The sequence below is a fragment of the Lepisosteus platostomus genome, chromosome 13 (assembly GCF_059453375.1).
Source record: "Lepisosteus platostomus isolate fLepPlt1 chromosome 13, fLepPlt1.hap1, whole genome shotgun sequence".
Lineage (NCBI taxonomy): Eukaryota > Metazoa > Chordata > Actinopteri > Semionotiformes > Lepisosteidae > Lepisosteus > Lepisosteus platostomus.
This window is the reverse complement of record NC_142623.1, coordinates 42987575-43010881: the sequence shown is the minus strand read 5'-3', so window position 1 is coordinate 43010881 and position 23307 is coordinate 42987575. Positions and strand designations below refer to the sequence as shown.

General features: G+C 47.8%; 1 protein-coding gene across 2 annotated transcripts; it reads right to left on the bottom strand.

The window, feature by feature from the left end:
• Window positions 1–254: 254 nt before the first annotated feature.
• On the bottom strand, window positions 255–22939 carry LOC148650707 (uncharacterized). Of its 2 annotated transcripts, none has more exons than XM_088604782.1 (10): window positions 22639–22939; window positions 16769–17029; window positions 12566–12749; window positions 11803–12039; window positions 11055–11167; window positions 10564–10711; window positions 9452–9504; window positions 8933–9030; window positions 7312–7471; window positions 255–6525 (listed from the first exon to the last, which is right to left on the bottom strand). In XM_088604782.1, exons 1-10 carry the CDS (start codon window positions 22657–22659, stop codon window positions 4750–4752), a joined length of 3051 nt encoding a protein of 1016 aa, XP_088460908.1. In that variant the 5' UTR covers window positions 22660–22939; the 3' UTR covers window positions 255–4749. The 2 variants fall into 2 exon arrangements, with proteins under 2 accessions (XP_088460908.1, XP_088460909.1); XM_088604783.1 differs by having other exon boundaries at window positions 255–6522.
• Window positions 22940–23307: the final 368 nt, after the last annotated feature.

Here is a 23307-nt window from a genome sequence, read left to right as displayed (position 1 = left end):
ATGAGGTCAGTCTAGGTGGAGGGTTTTGTGAACTAAAGAAAAAGTCCTAGAATCTGACCAAAGTCATTTGGCACCCCAGACGAATATCTCCACCTAGTGGCTCTTTTCTGCTACTACATCACATAACCTAAAAAAAACCTCACCAATCCCTACATTTTTTTGTTAAAGAGATAGTTCATTGACTTTGTTTTATTTACGACATCCGGTAATAATAATCCAATAATAAACTTCAGTACAATTAACACAAGACAGTGCAAGGTGCAACACAAACCTTTAATATAAATATACAGTGTTAATACAAGTCGATGACCATCTGAACAGGTTTGAAGTGTCATTTTTAAAATAAAGATAAAACCAGTATCACTGAGTCAGCCACTGTATTTACAATGGCATCTATAACACAACAGAAATCTGTCATTTAAGGTCTGTCAAGAGAATACCAGCGTCTGCTGAACAAAGTGACCATGAGCAGAACAGTTCATGTCTTATACACAGGTTTAACAAGACCAGCAGAATCCCAAAGTGAGTGATCATAGCAGGCATCACTCAGGCAATGGAAAAAAACATCTTTTAAAAGTTGCAGTGAACAACAAAAGTAAAATGCCTGTGTAAAAGCCATGTTACACAGTGAAAAATGAATAATAAGACCATGGCTTTGGAGTGTGGAATGACTGAAAGTAAGACACTGATTTGCAGCACTTCACATTTGACGTGCTTCTGTAATTCATACCATTTGTTTACTGATCTTTGTCCCAGTTGTGGTGGAATCAATCTTCCTGAAACACATACCATCCCATTAACTCGCCCCTTCCACAGAATGCAGAAGGCTCGAGTTAAGGAGCACAGCTCAATTTCAGCATCTTATAAAAAGTCACTGGGATCATGATGTAAAAAGAATGTAAACCATTGCATAAGCTTTTCTTAGCATATTGCAGCATTCTCATGTGCATATAGTGTAGACAAGAAGCGTGGTTACACTTGCTCTGACACGGACAAGCTCATATAAAATCTAATTAAATAAGCTTAAAACATTACAAACTTGTAGTCACAGGGAAAGATATGGATTGAAACTGAACAACGACAGAACAGTTGACTGAAGACATCTGAAAACAAGAACATGGCGACAAAGATCAGGCTAAATGTCCGACATCTCATCTTAAAGATTACACTTCCAAAAAGTACAACAACAACAATTGCAAATCACAACAATAAACATCAAAATGGAAATTACAGTTTAATAATTAAGATTTCTAATTTACAGCCTGGAGTAACTGCAGTGCTACGCCAGTGTGAAACGCCACCATACCGCAGTAGTGGATTATCTCTGAACATGGCCAGACTTCGCCGTATACACTGAAATGAGCTATAAGGGTACCATCCTCTCATCCACAGATAAAGCGGAACTAGTCTATGGACTGACTTATTTACTTGGAAGTGGCCTGAAGTCTTGGATCACTGATGATCCAATAGGAGGTAAAGATAAGTTTGAGAGAAATGTCAGGTGTACAGTATTTCCACTTACACACTTGTGCAGAAACCTAGCCCCGACATTCACCCGCCTCTTTATTTAATAAGTAACAAAACACAAATAACTGACCCTTTTTACCACTGACAAACATCAAGATAGGAGGCAATTCAATGTTTCCGAGTTTCTGAAAAATTAATGTTTGCATCACTTCTACAGTTTAGTCTTGCAGGTTTTCCCCTGAGGCGATGAAAAACATAGGAAACTGTAAAAAAGACAAGCGACATACAGTACATGAAGGCTCCTGAGAGGCTGAGCTGATCGGGAGACTGGAGGCCTGTTCAGATCACAGGCATGGTGTCCACAGGCTGCCTTGAGCCATGGGCTTCCCTACACAGCTGTACACCACTGGCCCAGTACACAGGGGTTGTAGCAATAGGATAAGCAACAAGTACAAAATGGCAGAAAAATAAACATTTTGGAGATTCCAGTTTAAAAAAAAAACTGGACCAGTACCTACCAAAAATCCATGGTTTGCTCCCTAGGATCAAACAACCAACATCGTATAAAAACATATCTTCAGGAAGATATTTCTGCTCCCAAAGAAGAAGTATGAAAAACAACAACTCAATCTTCAATGACAATCATTGAATTACTTTATGAAGAATCAATGACTCCTACACTTACAGGCAAAAATCACTGGCCCGTACACTGGATACATTTACTTTTTCAAAATTAAAAATAATGTCGAGCCAACGGATTAACAATCACTCCTAGACTCAATATAGGATAAGATCAGTTGCAGTATTTCCAGCCCTCTATCTGCATTTCATCAATACTGCATGATCACACACTTACAACACAAATCTGAAAGATAAACCACAAAGACAGTGTGCTGGCATTTCTCTTTAAAGAACAAAATAAACGTTACCTCAATACCAAAACTATGATTAAAACCATAATCAACCTAATAGCCATCAATAAAATCTGACAGATGTCAAAATACCTCGTCAAGGAGATGATTATACAAAAAATTAGTTGATTTGACAATCTTAGAATATTTAATGCATTAAATACATAAAATTAGTGTTTGCTTAGAGTCAAGTATGAAGGCAGCATGGTGTGTAATACAGTATCCGTTGTTCAGCACAAGGAAGAGCTCATCGGTCGTTTACAGTCTCGCTCTGCTCCCTGTACGTGTCCACTCTGGAAGAAAAGGCGTCTAGGACCCCTTTGAAAAAAAACTGAAGATGAGGAGCTTGTAACAGGCTCCCAGAATTTTACATGCCACCACATATCCACACAATCCTTTCTGTAACACGGCTGACATGAAGGGCCGTGTCCCGAGGGAGGTCTTCCTGTCCCGACTGCGGAAACCCCCCTTCTCCCACACTCGGGGGGCGCAGGAACAACGATGTACATCCGAACCCCGGCCCCAGCCCCTGGACACCGGCAGCTACTCCAGAGACACGTGAACCGGGGATCAGCCCTTCTCCTGCACCTGACGCCCCCCCCAGCAACCCAAAGATCTCTCTTTTCTGCTCCACGTTTAAGCGTCAAGTGGAGTCCCCATCCTTTCCTCCAGCACTTCTGGGATGAAGTCCCAGTCTCCCGAGAAAACGTTTTCCTTTCCGGAAGGAAGGTTCACTCGAAAAAACGAGGACTTGCGACGTGTTAACAGAGGCCCAGCGCATGACTTCGGGGGTCTTGCGTTTTCGAATGAAAACCTGCAGCCGCTGGCTCGCTGGCTCGCTGGCGGGCGACTTCGTGGCAGTCTGCGAAAGCGCGAAAGTCTCCAGTTCGCCCAACTCGGACGCGTCCTTTTTCAAAGGAAGGTGCCGATAGGGATGCGGCACGGTGCCACACAGTCTGGAAGGATCGGGAAGGACTGTCCAACCGTCCTCTTTGCTCCTCCTCCCTGCCCGCTGGCAAGAGGAGCAACACGCCGACATGTGGAAAGAAGCGGGGGTGCTGCAAGATGGGACCGGACGCTGGGCCCAAGGGCGAATTTAAAACGAGGGCTTACGACACGGGATTTATCAGCACCATGTCGCCTTGACCTGAGCCTCAGCTGGCCACTTCAGCAGCAACATCTCAGATCTGCTGGCTTCCAGTAAAAGGGCAAGCTGTAGACGCTGTGAATTAGCGAAAGACAGAACGTCGTCCTGTGCAAAGCCTTTGCCACCATCAGCTACGAACTGACAGGTCCCCTGCGCGTGTCTGCTCAGACTGAAGGGAAGACAAGACAAGACAAGTCTGAAGCCAGGTTGCGTCCGGTGCTAAAAAAGGAGCTATACACCAGTGCTCTAAAAAAGGATCTAAAAGATTTCTAAAACAAATGGCAACCTTTCCCGGTCCTTTTAACTGTGATTAGCAATGAAGACAATTTGGTTTGATCTTCAACTTTCCAAATGACCTTGCACGTATGGTCTCGAAACAGGGATACATGGAGCAAAAAGTCCACTTGCAATGGAACAGCAGGAGAGAAAATCTTCTGGCTGCCGGTTATGTTTCATGGCCATCATATTGAGGGTCCTTACATCTCAGGACAGACTTCACTGGGATAAAATATATCCTACCCATAGTGAGACATCACTTGCTAAAATACATCACAAAGACAAGCCTTGGAGACTTATCTGCTGCACAGAAGGCGCTCAAAGCACTCTCACATTTTGAAAACACAAGCAGGGATGTTCAAATCAGTGGGATTATTCAAACTACTGCATCAGGAACTGGAACGGAATAATCTTGTTTGGATTCTTGATTCTTTTTGCAGGGAAGTGGCCCCAGTTTCTCCTTTGGTTGACCCCTCCGGCTTCTATTTTTCCTGCTCGTCCCGAAGAAGTCCACTGGGTCTATTCCGAAGCAACGACGAGCAGTACTCGTGATAACAAGAGTTTGCATAAATAAGAGAAACGGACTCTAGAGAGCGCTAACTTCAGTGGTGCCCACCCCAGGACTGCAGTGTGCTCTCAGGAGCCCGAGAACAACGGATAGGTGTGCTCTCGGGTGCCTTCACTGCTCCAGTCCCACTTACACATGGTGCGCAAGTCACTGCCCGCAGTGCAGGTTTCAGGATACAGCCGTGTCAAGAGAGTCCCCTCCGTTCCGAGTACCTGATATAACTTGTACTTCCAGAAACTTGCCAGGAGGAATTCTGGACCAGGGCTCCTGCAAATCCCTTGAGAAGCCCAGCGATGCCTTTTTTCAGAACCTCTGCTGACTCCCACGTGGGGGACCCCTGGCGCTCCTCGTGTGGCACAGAGGGGGGCGGGGGGAGGGACTCAGCGGCCATGAGGGGAGACGGGCCAGGCGGACTGGCTCTGCAGCGCGCGCTGGGGGGCGTTGAGCAGCGAGGCCACCTCCGAGGAGAAACACTCGGGCTCCACCTGCTTGGCGCAGCTCGCCTCCGTCTCGCCCAGCGGCCCCTGCCTGCCCCTGAAGCGGTACAGGGGGCAGACCGCGGGGCCCGCCCTCCTCTCCTCGGCCGCAGCCGGCTCTTCCTTGCCGGCGGACGTCCTCGCGCGGCGGCTGGCACGCTCCTGCCGGGCCTTCGCCAGCGTCGAGCCCGGCGGGGAGACCTCCGACGCCTCCGCCCGCACGGGGGCTGCCAGCCTGCAGAGTCCGGCGGGGCTTTCCGGCGCTCCTCGTCCTCCCTGCGCGCCCGCGCAGGGAGAGGCCTGAGCGCCCGGCTTCGCCGGTCGAGCCGAGCAGTCGAGGTCAAAAGAGGCGGGTCTTCCGCTGCAGTGCACTCCCTGCGGGGAGCGGCCGTCCTGCTGGGCGCGGGCTTCCTGCAGCTTGGCCCGGGCCCGTTCGGGCGAGCTCAGGTCGGCCGGCTCCTCCTGGGCCGCCGGGGCGACCGGGAACCGGCTGCTCTGCTTCAAGGGGCGACCCGGCTCGTTCTCCGCCTCCCACTCCGGTCGCGGTCTCTTGGCCGGCTGCGGCGAGGGGCTCCCAGAGAGGCAGGGCGGCAGACCCTGGGCCTCCAGGTCATCGGCCGGCCTCTTGATGGTGCAGCGCTTGCTCAGGTTAAGGGGGACGATTTGCTCCGGCGAGCCTGAAACGGGGCTCCCGTGCTGACGGGTCTTGCTCAAGTCCTGGGCCAGCACCTCCGAGAGCTTCTTGGTGAAGCAGTGGAACTGCGAAGAGCCCAGTGGGGTCCGCATGAGCTGCCGTACCTGCAGGCTGCAGTCAATGTCCAATGGAATGATCTTCAGGGGGGGTATCGGGTGCCTGGTTCTGCCATCCCGAACTGGCGCGTCAGAAAGACCGAGGCTCGGTTTCTGAATTCCGCCTTCGGCTCCACTCCCCAGGGACTGGGGCCGTCCTTCCTTGCCGGACGCAGTCTTATTCTCCGCTGAACCAGCCTTGTGCTGGAGGAACAGGAAGGATGGGTGAGGGGCAGAATTTTTCCCCGAGTCCCCCGAAGTCATACTGGGGTTTTCTGGAGTCCCCAAACCCAGTCGGGTTTTGAGATAGTCTAAGGGAGACATGTCCTTCGGCAAGCTGATGCTCCCCATGGCGTAGAGCCTCTGCAGTCCAGCCAAAGAAGAGGGGGAGAGAGGCTGAGTGTGGTCGATCTTCTCCGGGGAGAGTGGGTCGCCGTCCCCCTTGGAACCGGACCTCCTCCCTGCTTCTTCCACTCCGGGCTGGAGCAGAACGAGAGGCAGGGGTGTGGAAGAGAGCTGCTTCCTCCGGGGGTCCTGAGAAGATGAGGCCAGGCTCTCCGAAGCACCATAGCCCAGACGGCTCTTGAGAATGTCAAGGGGGGACAGCCCCTGGGTCAGGGGAAACGCCCCAGAGACTCTACCGAGGCGCAGCTCCTGCAGAGGAGAGAGCGGGCGGGCAGCTCCATCTTTAGGGCCCACGGGAAGCCCACCCAGGGCTGATCCCGGCTTCACCTGCTGGGCGGGGAGCACCGCGCCCGGATCCTTCGTCCTGATCTGGTGCTGCCTGCTGCCGCCGCCGGGCCTGCTGGCTCCCCCCGCCGGGGACGCCCGGCTCCGCGCGCGCGCTTGCTTCGGCCCCTCTGCACCCTTGAGTCTCACGCGGCTCTCCTGCTGGGACAGAGAAGGGCGACACCGGCGCGAGCACGTCAGGACCGGCTGAAGCACACACAGAGCGGCCCCCCCACGCGCATTCTAGACAGCGCCAGTGAATCATCACCTCAGGGCCATTTTTAAAGTCAGTCACTCCCGAGTCGAACATGGCTTAATTCTCCTAGCTTGGGTCTCCCTGGCAATTATTTTCCCGACTTAACTCCAGGTCTAGCAAGACTTTAATCGTTTCATTTAATGTATATTGCTTTAGGAAGTCGGGATATTTGCAGGGAACATTTTCCAGAAAGAAACACTGTAATACCGGGATTTATCCTGAGACAGCTTGCATCTGGAAGCGCTGACCATTTCAGATAGACACACATGCAGAGACCCTAAGACTTCAAGATTGAGAAGTGTTGCTACTTCTTCTAGATCACTCATCTCACCTGACCTGGTCTTGGAGAGCTCACCTTCAGGCAGGAATGGAGCTGTTTAACGGTGATCAATTAAACAGGCGCTTTGTTAACTAATTTAGAGTTCTCAAGACCCTTCAGCCCTTAAGAGCAGGAGTTACAGTAACTGAACTAATTATATGCAGAATTGATCAATAGGTTGCCTGTGTTCTCAGTCTTCACAAACAGGTGATGTGGGGTTACCTCGACTACATAGGCTGGAGCTTCTTTAAAGAACTATGATTTCCAAACTAAGAACTTAGTTAGAGAGCTATGTTCTCCAAGGTTCTCTCACCAGGGAAGCACGATTTCAAGGTGTAGGAATTGCACAGCAGAAACCGTACCCAACGCTCACCTGGCTCGGCACACTGCAGGTTTTCGTCTCTTTCTGGATCTGGTCCTGTGCTTTCCTTTTTGTCTGGGCCTCTCTGCTGCCACTGGGCGTCTGGGGTGTGGGCAAGGGGTCCGATTCATCATCCTCTCCTTTAAGGTGGCGGGCGTAGGGAAGGATGAGCCTAGACAATGTTGACATGATTTTCAGAGTCGCACGCAAGACTGGCTACGCTCTGACCTGGGCAGGATTGACACAGATGGCAATGGCGTTGAAACCAAATGGAGTGGTCAGCTTTCAGTGTTCAGTTCTTTTGTGAAACTACTTTGCTTTTAAATGTCTCTCATACTCACATTTAAACACATCGAACTAACAAGAACTTGGGATCCAATAACTTTATTGCTCCTTTCAGGAAAAGTGTCACATGATTGTCCCCGCAGGTGCACCGAGCCTAACAACCAGGGGCAATTTCAAAACCACACCTTTTAAATGAAATGTCTTTGCCATTATGTTTTACTTGAATTGTTTTTTTAAACATTGTTATAAGTCACTCTGCAGAATTAAGACTTTATAAAAAGGGTGGCGGCTGTATATGAACTACTAGTGGAAGAGCTTACCCTCATTGCAGAAAGAGCTGCATTCTTGTAGTGTTTACAATGGACTCGGTGAAAGCAAACCTTCAGTAGTTTCCTGAAAGGTTCATTTACTTGGCTGATGCTTTTATAAAAGGGACTTATATTTGGACACCTGTATACAGCTCGGCATCCCACTAGACCAATGTGAATGAAGTACTTTGCTCATGAGTACAACAGCAGTGTCTCACCTGGGTTTAGAACCCAGAGCCTTGCAGTTATAAATACAGACGCCTGATCAGTGCTCCACACTAAAGGTCCTGCAAAGCTTTGTTCTTGTTGCTTGCACATCCAGAATAGTGTGCAGTACATTACAGTGAATGAACATAATTATCAGCCCAGATGGGGTGATAAACATGACATTTGGACTACATTTCTGGAGAGGTACGCAGACAAGACACTAAGGAGACTTTCAGTAAGGCTGTTTCGTGGATTACTCTTGATTATAGCATAATTCTTCTGTGCATCAGATAAGTAATGCTCATCAGAAACATGCTACCTGAAGGAAATGCAGTAAACAAAGGACTCAAATACACTCATTTTGAAAATGGCCATGTTTTTTGGCTTATCATAAGACTGCAAATTTTTTTAAAAGAACAGCAATTGGCTTAAAAATGTACGTCCTAAACCACAAAAAGCAGTAAGCAACCCTTTTATAGTCTAGAAATGCACTATTTTTATGCCTGGTTCTTGCATAGAACAAAATAGTCTGTTTACTTATCTGGCTTCTGTGTGCATTTTGTCGTACTCAGGTAACCCAGAATTTAAGACTGAACATCGCAAGTTTTCAGTCACATCAATGACTGAGAGAATCCGGATCATTTTTTAAGTGATAATTTTATACCTTCAAATAAAGGACAACTTCGTGACCCGAAGATGTCAGAAGAGGGGCAAATACAAAATATATATTTTAAGATGAAAGGCAACACTGAATTAAGATACAGTATTTAATATAAAACGAACACCGGATCTGGAAATGTCAGTGCAACCCAAAGATAAAAGCCCCCACTCACCTCTCGTAGTGCCTCCGCGTGCAGGTGGCCGCGCTGGTGCTGCCCGGGCTGCCCCCCAGCTCGTTGTACACCTGTTTCCAGAGGCGCTGCGCCGTCACCTGCAACGGTCCCCGCACACGGTCACAGGCCACCCCCAGCGCGCATCGCCGCCGCGGCTCCCGAGACGCCCTGCCTCTCCCGGGCTCAGTCACAGCCACCACTCGAGCACGCAGTCCGTTTACTCATGGACTCATTCATTGTTTCACATCAACATGATCCATCAGAATGATGATGCATCTAGAATTATTCATGGCATTATTGCATCATTCGATATTTATTTAGACCTTAGCGTTGATCGGCTGAAGTAACTTGAACGATAACGGCTAGAGGCACAGTGGTCCGGGAATCCGTCGTGCAATCCCGAAGGGGCAGAAGAAAGCTCTCCGGCAGCGCAGCTGACCGCCGTCAAGGCGTCCTCAGGCCCCCGCGCTCTCGCTGAACCGCACACGCAAACGAACCCGCGCCCAAACTATTGCTTACCGTCTCGTATCCTCCCATCTTCTTGACAACCGTGAACAAAAGGAAGAGGTCGACTGGAAAAAGAAAACGCACACGAAATGAGTCAGAGTCGTGAGCGAAAGGGCTGAGACCCGATGTGAAACACATTTACTGCAGTGTGCTGGCACATTAAACAAACATCACCCACTGGGCTTGTACATCAACACTTCGAGGCTTTCGTCTTTTAGGAAAACATTTAAATCACTGGCTTTGTTCCCTCAATCTGAGATTTTCTAAACAAATTAAATGAGGACAGGAAACGTCTACAGATAACCAGACAGTCCTATCCAAATTATTTTATATTACAATTTAGTTTCTTGACTTCGCTGATGTTGTCCATCTGTCTTCTGCACAGTTTATACTCACTAACAGGATAATCAAAACACACAGCTCTGTTTATCTCTTGTGTGGTTAGAGAATACAGAGGATGGCAAAGCACTTTGTAAACCACAGCTCACGGTGATCGTGCACGTTAAAGAAAGACGTTTGCGGAGAAAAGCAGTACAGGTCTGACCACAGGAACCGTATTAGGTCGTCGCTGAGCAAAACTACAGCTGCTCGTCTTCAAAACAAAAGCATTTTGAACTTGTGAAGCCAGCCATATTTTCTCCTGTTCCAGTTCTATTCCACACATTGAGAAGGCATACAATTACGCTAAGGTGTCTGAATTCTGAAAACAACATTTTGTAATAAAAGTAGATCCAGCCTGTATAGGCCAAAATCCAGTGCATCGGGCCCCCAGAAGTAACAACAACAACAACAACAACAACAACAGCTGGTACTAAATTCTGAAATATCTGTAACTGTCCCATTTTTCTAGGACTGCCCTCAGGTTGGTGGTTTGTGGGACTGAACCGTACTAGAGGGACTGTGGGTTTACAATAGGATTTTTCCAACATCTGGGAATAGTTCTGGTACAGCAGGGTGATGCGTCAGTCTTTTGGACTGTAGGCAGATTACTTTCATCTGGTACCCACCAGATGAGCAAGAGAAGACCGAAGTCTCTTTGAGAGCTCCACAAGGCAGGAAGTGACCAGGGCCGGGGACAGGAAGCAGGAAGTGGCCCTGGGGCGGGGCCCGGGCTGCGTACTCACTCTTTTTGAAGCCCAGGTTGGGCACCTTGCAGATGGGGGAGCCCCTGCGTTCCATGAAGAGATAGAGCTGGTCGAGGAAGTGCTGCTCCTCCGCCTGGGGCAGCCAGGTGCTCTCGCACTGCGCCTCCACGCTGCCCATCACGTTCTCCTGCCACAGACCAGGGGAGAGAGTGAGCCGCACGCCCCTCACGCGTCTGGTCCTCTTTAGTGCAGCCCCAACGCGTCCATCCAGCCATCCATTTTTTCTAAATGCTTCTTCCAGGGATTACTAGAGCACCTCCCAGCAGGCAGCGGTACAGCCTGGCCAGGATGCCAGTCCCTCGCAGGGAACACACACACACAAACACGCCCACACTCATGCCTGGGCCCTTCCAGTATGTTCTTGGACTGTGGGAGGACACCAGAGCATCCAGAGGAAATCCACACAAATGCAAACTCTATGCAAATAGCACCCCAGGTCCCCATCGTTGCGAGGCAGCATGCTGGCCTACCTTCATTCGCTCGATCCAAGCTTCTGATTGGCTGTGATGCCGAGACTCCACCCCCTTCCCATCCCTCCCTTTCCTCTTCCGAGTGCGACCCTTCAGGCTGAGAGAGTTGCATCCTGGGACAAAATTGGCCCCATTACAAACAAGAGAAAAGGACCAGAGGCCTCATCTGCAGGCTTCTGATGCTTTTTCAGCAAAAGAAAGTGGTTGACAATCATGACAAGCCTCACCTGGCACTAATTCATAGCTACACAAAACTATGAATTATTTTTTTTGTATCTGAATAAGGTAACTAAAAAGGATGTTGTAATCCTTCTAAATTTGTATTTACATTTTTTATTTGTTTAGTGGTGCGAGCTTTGAACTGGATTCCCTCGATCCAGTCAGATTTCTACAGTAACGTAACACACCCGTCACTGTGTCAAAAAAAAAGAGTTTTGAGTTTTTGGACCTACAAATCATGGTTGGTAAAGGCCAAAGGGAAATTTTTCGAGAAACATGCTGATTTTTAATGACCACAGAGAGTCAGGACCTCGGTTTTACGTCTCCTCTGAAGAACGGCACCAGCTTACAGTATAGTCTAACCGTCACTGTACTGGGGCATTAGGACCCACACAGACCGCAGGGTGAGCGCCCCCTGCTGGCCCCTCTAACACCTCTTCCAGCAGCAGCCTTAGCTTTCCCAGGAGTCTCCCCTCCAGGTACTGGCCCGGCTCACGCTGAAGCAGACGGGGCGCGCTCGCAGACGTACCGAACTCCGTCCAGACGCTGGCGTTGCTGTCCAGGGTGGGGTGGTTGAAGGTGTCCCGGCAGTACAGGATCCTGGTGTTGCGGCTGGACACCCGGACCCCCCCCAGGGCCAGCAGGTGGGGGTCCCGCAGGCCGGGGCCGCGGGCCCGGTCCTGCATGCGCTTCTGCAGCGAGCGAAATCGGCAGTACTGGGGGTAGCTCAGCACCTTCACCCGCAGGCACTCCTCTGCCCCCCCGCCTGCAAGACACAGAGGTCACGGCACGGTCGGCACCCGCCGGGGAACGCAGAGCGTCAGGCTGGACACAGGCGGCTCGCTTGGCGGTTAGCAGCTAACTGACCCGAGAAGCCAGGGTGCAAAGCATTACAGGGAACGAGGAACACGCTGCCCAGCCACCTCGTTACTTTCGATCAAGAAACGATAAGCAGAGATCCCTTGAATCAGTAGCTTTCCAACCAGCTAACGGAGCAGCTGGGCCGAACCTCCTCTCGGTTGCGATGCGTCTTGACGCAGATGCACAGCCCCTCTATCCCCAGGGTGCACAACCACCGTGAGCTTCGCGTTCGCCTCCGAAGAAAATCACATCTGGTTTTTGTGCATTTCGAGTCAGATCTCACCTCCCTACCTGAGCTGAACAAACCGGATAATCACTGCCCAGTTATTCCCCAGGTGTAGACGTCGGTTCAATGATAATGAGAAAGCTGAGCTAAATACGTGTGAAATACATTTTTAGATGGCGGGCGGGTTCCTTCAGGGCAGACGTACCTTGAGATCGCTCCTCAGACGAGTCCCCAGCCCCCCCCAACCGGGGGGTCCCCTCCGTCTGCACCCCACTGGGCTCCCTGTCCTTCTCTCCGGTCCTCCCCCAGCCGACGGGCTCTGGGCAGGTCCACTTCACCAGGTCCTCCACCCGGATCACGATCTTCCTCGACACGGCCAGAACCTCATCCTGGCATCAGACAACACGCAATGGGAATCCGCCGCGACAGACACACATGCGCAGACACACGCATGCACACAGACACACGCGCTGGAGACCACAGAGCTCACTGGTCTGTTGCACCTTCCTCGTACCAGGGCCACCTTTTCACTTGTGAAAATGTTGACGAGCTGCACAGCTCAGAACAAAGTCCGTCTGAACATTATTCAGCCATTATTTTGACAGCTTAATCACAGGATACGTTAGCCCTACTATAACTGCTACTAAGTCATCAGAAATGACAGCTTAATTGCTTTTTTCAAGTCAACACCAGCAAAGCTGGCTGAGGCCACAGAAATGTTTCGCATACATCTGAATTCCAGCATTATGGATCCATCGTAACCAAATGAATGAATTTTTCACTAAATAACTGGAATAACCAGAAAGTTAACACATGCATAAATCCTCCTCAGTTATTTACAAATCTTCCTGGTGAACCCAGGACTGAATAATCTGTTCACATACCTCTGTGTGATCAATTTTTGTCTTGGGCAAATCTACTATCAATCATACAATCCACTCTTCCTTTAAGACCTTACTTATCCAAGAGTTGTATGGCACTGTATAAAACTGATGTTTTTTATTTGAAAAAGGACTTCTTTGAGCTGATCTGTCCATTACACATTTGAAACAAGAGGGTGTGGATGCATCTGCATATAGAAAAATAAGACTACAAGGACCAGATCTTAGCAGTTTAATCATAACTCCAGTTCCCTCTTCGGAACACAAACACATTTACAGCTCTGTGAGGCACAAGAAGATCCTGATGCGTGACCGACTGCCATTCAGAGGCTGTTAATGGCGATAATGAAACACCTTGCCCGCAGGCTATAAGAAATGAGCACAGTTACATCTCTCACAAAGACGAGATGAAGGGGAGCCTGTTTGCCATTTCCAAAAGGGTTTTCAAATTCCATTCCTTGCGAGTCAGACAGATAAGACAAGTATCTCTTACCTGATCCTATTGTGTCTGGCAGATTGCTCATAAAAAAAGACTGACTTTTCTGCAAAGACTATGCACCACACTAACCAGACTTGAGCTCATTTTCAGAGGGTTTTATTTTTCTATTCTCATATTCTCAAAGGAGAAAAAAAAATGTGCCTTGCTGTGCTTTTTGCTTTTCCAAGTAATTCATCCATATTTATTTTCATTGATTTCCCTGACAATTAAAACGTTGCTTTTTATTTTGCTCAATGGAAGTCTCGTGCACTGCATGCTCCTTACAGGATACACTGTATAGGGTGTACCTTCCATGGGACATCTCACCCTTCCAGAAAAACAAAACATGATCAGCACCAGCTTTCTGTTCCCTATGACATCAGTGCACTGGACAAGAAGACTCGGGGGTCAAAGCGCACATCACAGGAGCAAGAAGCACCCCCCCCACACGCACACGCAGAAGGTTAATTCAGCAAACTAAAAACAAAGATCACTGTTAGGAAGGGAAATTACACGGTCTCTCATATAGCTCAGATTACTACTGGGACAGTGCAATGCTCAAATTCCTGAAAAGCCTACGACTTCATCTTTAAAAGAGCAGATGCTGGCAGAGAAATGAAATTACAGAAATAGAAATTCAAGTGTGTACGTAACATTCTCTCCACCATCACAGATTCCTGCGCTCATTTTTAACTATGCCTTCCAGCTTCTTCGTCGCAAACCCAGAAAGAGCCTGTTGACACCCCACAGACTGGATTATCACACAACCTCAGCGCTCTAACGAGCGATCTATTCAATGACACAAACATGTCGTTCAATGAATCCTGCTGAAGTCGGCGTGCCCAAGACGCGCTGACGATCTTCAGGATTCTTCTCTTTCTGACGACTTCATCTTCTACCCTAACGTAATCACCTGGCCTGAAAACTGATTGTCTTCCTTAATTAATCATTACTGCCAATCAGCCCTTGTGTTTCGTCACTCCCGCGATTAGATGGGGCTGAAAACAAGTCTGATGACTCAACTATCTTTCAGCAAACAAAGACTGGATTTGATTACAGGCGTTGCAGTTTCCCAAGAAAGCATGAATGCTGGCGTATTTGTAGGGACTTCCTCCATCATACAGAAAAAAGAAACCTGACTAGATGGAGATGCACATAAGGATGAAAGAGAACATAGAAATTGATAGCTGGATCCTGCATATTTTACTTCCTGTCTCAGTTAAAAATACTCAGGCTAGTGCACAACACTCCAGCTCCTCAATTTTGCAGAACCACAACTGAGACCACATAACTGCAGGGTCACCCTCTGTGCCCTCAAAACCCTGTCTTGGAGACTATGTACACTGCAAAAGTAAAAAGTGAGACACAGAAATACCTGTGGAATTTGGCCTTTAAACACCAATAACATTTTTACTCCTTGCAGGTGACCATTCCCTTGGAAACGATTTGAAACTCAACGATAAATAAGGTCCACCCTGTCTATCCAGAACACACACATGCCAGGCATCTGACCCTCGCCTAATGAGAGGCCTCTGGATAACGAATGGATGGAGTTAATAAGAGGATAATGAGCCTGTAGGGTGGGCCTGACACCTGGCTTAGGTGTGACCAGCAGTCCACAGTACAGACGCAGACGCATCACGGCAGGCAAGGAAACAGCAGCAGCAAAAGCTACACATCGGGCACTTACTCAGCACCAGCGTTCATCCAGAGAGAGGGTGGTGCATTTACCCCTAGATCAACTTCCAGACTTTTTTACACCCGTGTGAGCTCGCTTTGCAGCCTGCACCCCGCCATCTGTCAGCTTTCGCACCCCATTCCCAGCAGCCCCACGCACGGAGAGCATTCCACGCTGCTGCGGGTGTCAATGCAAATGTTGAGGATTCGTGGTCAAACGATCAAAACGCACACAAAACAAAAACGTGGTTTGGGACCGACAAAACGGACTTAACCCAAGGACCTAAAGTTTGAGTCCCCCGGGACCCTCATTTCAATGGGGTTCACTTACATGGTGCTCATTGGCTTAAGGAGATCAGCCTGATCTCTCTGTATAGGTCCCTCTCCAGGACGAGGGCTGCCTATGTGTGAAAAAGTAGAGTCACACAGGACGGTTATTTTCGGGCGGGTTTGCGAAGGGGAGCAGATCATTTATCAGGGCAGGGAGGGGCTGTTTCTATCCCTCTGTATGTGGACCAGATGGCCTCTTCGAGATCGGGAATTACACTGAAACGCTGCAGCATGCAGAAATGGGGTTTGGGAGCAATTCAGGACAGGAAACCCCAGACGCTTCGCGACACAGAGCATCCTGGCTACAACGTCGGTGCTGCACGTACGTGATCTTTTAAGACGCACCGATGAGATTCTGGGAACTGAACAAGCGAAAGGGGCCACAGCGTTTATAATTCCGACCAACATGAAACAGCCTTAAGCCTCTTTAAGTCCCCTTAAAGGTCTCACTTGCTCCCTTGCAAAGTGAAGCAGCTCCTTTTCTCAGCTCCCCACAGTATTCGAGATACGGTCTTCAAGCCGGTATGGGATTATACATGTAAAAATAAATGCCTCCATCCTGTCGTGCAAAACCCGTTCCAGAGATCTCGAAACAGAACAATCCCATCCTTTAGTCATCCAGCAGGGGGCGCTCACCCTGCGGTCTGTGTGGGGCCTAATGCCCCATTATAGTGACGGGGACACTATACTGTAAAAAAAAAAAAAGGCACCGTCCTTCCCATGGTGAAAATCCCAGGGTGTTTCTCGAAAAGAGTAAGGCTGTTACCCCGCTGTCCCGGCCAAATTTCCCCCTGGCCTCCCAATAATCCCCCTCTCTGAACTGGCTTCATCACTCTGCTCCCCCCCGCCGTGTGGCGCATTCCGGCTGCCTTCGCATCAACCAGGTGGGGGTGGAGGGGAGTCCCCTTTACCTGTAAAGCGCTTTGAGTGGAGTGTGCAGAAGAGCGCTGTATAAGCATAATTATTATGATGATGGTTATTTAGTGATGAATGCCTCATCACAGCTGACCTGCAGAGCGTGCCCTCCCGCGCTCCCCCTCACCTCTCCGTGCTCTCCCGTCCGGCCCTTCGGCGTGTCCTCGGGGAGGAAGTAGAGGCGCGAGCTGGCCAGCAGGTGGCGCTGCGACTGGTCCTCCCAGAGCAGGGTGACCTCGGCGATGCAGACGGGCTCCAGCGGGCCGCAGCGCACGAAGTAGAACTCCCCCAGGCGCCACACGCCCGGCCGGCGCCCCGCCTCGCCGCAGCAGCGGAAGGACTTGTAGAAAGCATAGGAGCCACGAAGGCAGCAGGGAGCCCCCAACCACTGCGGAGAAGAAGGGAGGAGAGGCGGCCTGGTCACACCTCTGACACAGGCAGCCACAAGAGGCCGGAGCGCCTCACCTGGGTTAAGAGAGACATCACTTTCTTGGCCGTACACAATTTCTCGCATTAGGAATTTGTCTTTTCGCATACCCCAACCTGCTCTCCATGAGACACACAGGAACACAGGCGGGGGGAGAGAGAGAGATGCTGGGGGTCAGAGCGCAGGGTCGGCCGTTCATACGGCGCCCCTGGAGCGGCTGGGGTCAAGGGCCTTGCTCGGGGGCCCCACGGAGTAGGATTCCTCTGCCGGCCGCGGGATTTGAACCGGCAACCACGGGCGCAGATCCTGAGCCACAGAGCCACCGCCACTCCGCCCCCAGGGGTTAACCAGTGCAGACTGGCCCAGACCTATTTCCTTTTCTTCCAAAGCAGCCGGTCATAGACATGGAGTTCCAGCAGGGAGCTGCGTCAGCAGGCGCAGGCTGCAAAGGAGCGAGTAAAGGTTTATTCCCTGCTGGAGAGAGAAGAAAAGAAACAACGTCTCAGCTGTGGAGCCTTCTCTGGGTGGGAAGAAGAAGGCTCCACAGCCAAAATGTCACGTTTCTTTTCTTCTCTCTCCAGCAGGGAATAAACCTTCACTCAATCCTGGTCATAAACATTTTTAAAAGATGCATGCCAGTTGAATTCTGCACCATATAATGTTAAGTACTTCTGAGAAACACCTATTAAACTGTCCCTTTTCTCATATTTCCTAGAAATGTGGACTGCCCCTCTTTCCTGGGTGATTTGGATTTTGGGGGGAAGCTTAATCATTAAATGTTTTTCAGTTTGTAAACTACAATGATCTGCACATTAGAATGATGTTTTCTAATACTGTTCTAATTAAGGGGAACAAAACTCACAAATAATAATAACAAGGGGATTTGCAAAGCTCCAGAAAGACTGTGTTCCCAGTTTTCTGAAAGGCAGCAGCAGCCTCTCAAGAGCTAGTAGAAGCAGCGGGTTTGACCCAGGAGTTTCGGAAATTGTCAGGCGAGCGTTTTCACCCAGAATGGTCTCAAATCTTCCGATACGAAAGAGGTGTCGGTATTGGATGGGTTACTTAATGCTGGGCTGTGCTCACACAGACAACACAGCGCTGTGGGATCTTGTGGAAGCAAGCATTTAAAACATTAAAGAACACTTTTAGTCAGAAGGACGATTTAGGATGTAAAGTACAGCTATTTACGCACAGATAACAATCCTAATATTCTGTGATACACCTTTTCAAATGGCAAAAATCTAAGCAACCCAGTCGAATCCACACAACAGGTTCCACAGACGGAGCCTTGGCACAGCACCTGTGATGAACCTGGCTCATTTTGTGTTTCAGAAGGACATGCGAAATCAATTCCCCCGAAGTCACCAACAACTGCCTCAGTCTCCTGGGGGCCAGAGAGAGAGACAGGTTTCAACTGAATGGCCAGCGATTCCCTGGAATAAGGTAGCAGTTCACTTGCACAAGACTCTTTCAGAGCAGGCAAGACTGCCAACAGAAGTCAAATATCATACTAGGAGGGCATATAATTTTTCATTTGTTCATGAACAGTTGCTGAGAGAGTTCTCAGCTTCCTTTAGAAGTTCTTCCCAGTTCTTTTTAAAAGTTTTGATCACAAAGTCACGAGCCTAAATACCTGCTGAGTAACACGCAGCAATGGAGGACTTCCATGAGCTCTACTGCTGCTGCAGTAACAGGAGGTACTGTTTCCCTTGCCGAAACAGAAAAGCAGCTGATGGAGTCCGTGAATATCTTCACCTTTTAACCTGCATTCCTTTTTAATTGAAGCATTGGCTCTTTCTGATGTTATCAAAGAAGTTCTGCTCTTGTCCCAGGCAGGTCTTCCTTGAACATCACATCACCGACAGATGTGAGAAGGGTAGAACACTAGACCACAGCAGAGACTAACATGTGTTTGATTAAGAGCAAATACAGTCACACACAACATGTGAAAAAATAAATGTGATTTAATACCACACAATGAACTGAGAATTGAACTGGTCAACACAGACCACACAGACTCCTGACATTTGTATTTGCAAGATGTAAGTCTGCATTTATTAATACAGGCTGTACACTTTGCCATCATTGCTTCTAGCATTTGCTTTCTATAATAATTGTTTGAAAGTAAGGGGCAGCAAAGGGTCTATTCTTAATTCGTCCGTATACTGCCAGTAAGATTTGTACCACATTTTTCAGCAGTTCAAGAGCTTTTAAGTTAAAAGAAAGAAGGAGATAGTAGAAATTTAAACTTGATTTTCGATTTCAAATTACAGCAGAGATGAAGATGCTCTAAATACAGTACAGACACGTTAGACTACATAAAATTACAAACAAAAAGTCTTTGGTGCAATATTCACAGAGCCCCTCTGTCTCCCCAAGGCAGGTGTTGCCTATAACAGTATAGGAGTTCCAGAAAGTTCGAGGGGTACCCATTAAATCGCCCCTTTCTAAACACGTGGTACAACTGGTCAATCAAAAAGTAATTTTTGATAGATTAAATCAATAAAAACATCTAGAATATAAATCCCAACGCCTTTCAAACTAAAGCGACTCTGGCTGGCTTTAACTAAACATGCTAATTGCTTAATTGATTAATGAGATACAAGTACCCCCAAGCATTAGACACTTGTGATTTAGGGTGACCTGCGAAATGTGCTGAACTGGGGGTCTCCAGCATGTTTGGTAATAGAGAGTGTTATACTGATTTGTCTGAAACCGTGTATAAACTCATCGTTAGGCCAGTTTCAGCTCCGCGTGCCTGTGAACTCCTGAGTCCCACATCCAACACACTGCCATTTGTATTTACCAAGTACACCCCACACTCGCTCCCCTCTATCTCCACAGGAGCATAAGATTGGCTGGGTCTGTGACCCTTAGCTGAAACCCTTGAATCCATCAACAGCTCGCCTAATTGGCAGCATCCCTTTTCAGCAGCCAAACAAACGTTACAGCTTTGAAACGCACTTAACTGCAAGAATAAAACTCTGCACTCTTTAAAAGCCCAAAACATTTCAGTCCTTCAGATTTTAACGTCACTTAAGGGTTAACTACCAGAACTCACCCAAGACACTGGGACCAGCAGAACCAGGAGAAACATTCAACCCCTGTCTCTTTCAAAACACAGATGAAATCTCACAGTTGCCTACAAATGTTTCCTGATTCTGTTTTCCAATATATGCTACTCCTCAATTAGAGTCAAGACTGAACTTTATCGCTCTTCTTCTGCACTGAGTGCAACAGAGCTCAAACTCCCATCACTATCAGCTTCTCGCGGAGACACAGACCTGCTCGAAACCAGCAACTAATTTAGTGAATCAATTGATTAACAACATGCACTTTTCCCCCAACCCCATTAGCAAACCACAATCTAGGGTGATCTACGAAATGCACTGAACTGGGGCTCCCCAGGATTAAGGCCGGAGTCCTGGGGTGTAGTATTTACACAGGCGTAAAAGTGAATTTTTCACCATCACATATCGCCTGCCTACCACAGGCGTTCCACGTCAAAAGGTAATAATTACATACAGTATTATATTTCACAGTCTGGTTCAAGACCAGTACTCCTGTAACGCAGTTCATGTACAGTGGAGCTGAGGAATACAGCTATAGAGTTGAAACAAACAGCACACAGTGACTCCATCCTTCTGAGGTATATACAGGGGAGGCAGTGTGGCCAGTGGGCAGGGGTCTGGGCTCAAAACTGTAACAGGGAGGTTACAGGTTTAAATCCCAGGTGAGACACTGCTGTTGTGCCTTGAGCAAGACACACTGCTCCTCTAATATACCCCGTGTGGATAAGAGAGGACGAACAGAAGACATTCTGGATAAAAGCGTATTACCAAAATGTGCCATTTGCCATATTACTGTATTGTCAAAACGGCAATTAGAAAATAACACTCACTTTACAGCTACGGAACCTTTTAACATTCAAGTCCCGTTTTCAAATACAAACAATAAATAAAAAGAGACATATTGATCAGACAGAACGACGCAAAACAAATGATTCCACGTGACCATTTCACATTTTTATAGCCGGTATATATATATATTTCCTACTTTCATTTCTGTCCGAGGGCCAAAATACGAAACCGTATTTTTTTCCCCCCTCAGATGTGTGTCTCTATTCATATTTCACTCGCACATACGGCGTGATATTCAGTTCTCCCACGAAACTGCGAAAATACACTTCCGTTTATGTAACTGTTTGAATATCTGGGTTTTAAACAAAACAGCTACACCTGGACTCGTCAGCGCCTGATGTGTAATGGCTCCAAAAATTAGCTGAGAGGAAGTCAAGGATATGGAATAAATTCATACTTCAAGCGCCTATAGTGACCTTGGGAATTCCCATCATCCTTCAAAGTGTATCATTAAATAAATATCCGAAAAACTTTCCACTAGCATACATAATATCTCTACGGTATTATTAATTGTTTAATTTTTCAAATGCTTCCGTCCCTTGGTCGACCATATTCTTTGTTAGTCGTTTTCACATTAAAAACGATACAATGACGTTTTTTTCATAGCCAAATTACGTGTTCTCCAAGTGGGGGAAAAACGCTGAAAATACATTAATTCGTTACAAAAAAAAAACCGAACTGAATTGTTTAAGGAGAAGTGCTAATCCGGTAATCTAAAAAAAAATGCAAGTACAAAGTACAGTAATTTATTCCTCAACACCAGCATTCCTTCAAATTCCTTCAACTGTACAAGGGAAGTACAGTTTGAGAGTAAATTAAAAACTCGAGAGAAAAAAGCCGGCCATTTATGTAATAAATCAAATGCTCCACCTAGTTATGCCAGCAGGGTTTTTAATTTTTAAGTAAAATTGATATCGATAATTCCAACGTTCACGCTCCGGTTTATCTATAAAGGATCGGTCAAAAAAACACCCGAAATTAAAACTAAAACCGAACTCGGTCCGAAACAAAACAATCTGGTTTACATCGGGGTTTCTCTGATTATTTACAGATGCCCGAGAAAATAGAGCTTAACACACACACACACACAAAAAGCTTTTTTTAAAATAATTTCAAAGAAAACTTCTTTCATGTCTTAGTGTGGGGGGTTGGGAAAACGAGGAGCAAACTCGACACGACACACACAAAAGGGATTATTAATCATTGACAGAACAAATATCGACATTTTTGATATTGTAATTAAAAAAAAACACCGCCGCGTTTCATCGCGTTACAAAATTATTACTCGCTTATGTCAGCGGCTTGCGAGAAAAAAAAAAGCCCCCCATTTTTATATAAAAAGAAACAGCACAGGGCAGGAGGGGGAGAGAGAAAAAAACACACACACACAAAGTTGCCACTCAGCATTCAAAGCGAAGTTTAAAGATTTCAGAAGTGCCCCCCGAACAATCAATCTCGAAACAGGCGAATCCAATCCTTCAAACTTTGGTTTTTGTTCCTAGAGACCGGGAGACGCCGGCCGCGACCGACAACGAGCCGGGTCCCGGACCCGAACGGGCTCGAATTCCAGAATCCGAACCCGGGTCTTTGTTTCCAGAAGCGCCCCTGATTTATTTTCTCAGCGCTATAAACCGGGGGATTTGACTTTACCTGGATCGTATTGTGCTCCATTGCTCCTCCGCATTCCCTCAAACCCCCCCCTCCGCTGGCTCCTATCGAGTTACACAGCCGGGTCCTCACCGGGACGCACAAACAAATGGTACTGAAAAAGCCTTCTCTTTTTGTTAAAATAGGACAGGATCTAGGTGTGGCCAAAACTCAACTACGCTCAAGTACAACTTCGTGGAAATGCCGGGGCGCATAAATATGTATTAAAAGTTTTTTTTTTTCACTCCGCAGTTAGAAATGCAGCTATTATTATTATAATTTCCACCACCAACACCACCCACCCACTCCCCCGTCCCGACTCCACTCGACTCCCCCTCCAAGCCGAAAACTGCAAAACATGAAGTTCACGTTTGACGGAATATGAAATTGCAGTTTTGCAGGTCTGGCGTTTTCTACGAGCGAGCATGCGTAGCCAAACTTTTTTGGGGGGCGATTTATCCAGAATTTGGCGATCGCTAATTCGATCCCGCTGTTCACACCGAAAGCGAAACGTGTATTAAAATGTTTTGGGTTAAAAATAAAAATAAAATAAAAGAGACAGACTGTTCTCGGGGAGTGTTTTGTAAGGCTGGAATTGTGTAATTGATCGCTCGGCTCGCTTACACCAGCGGTGTTGGGAGATGAGGAATTGCAAAAGATTGCTCTCTGGAC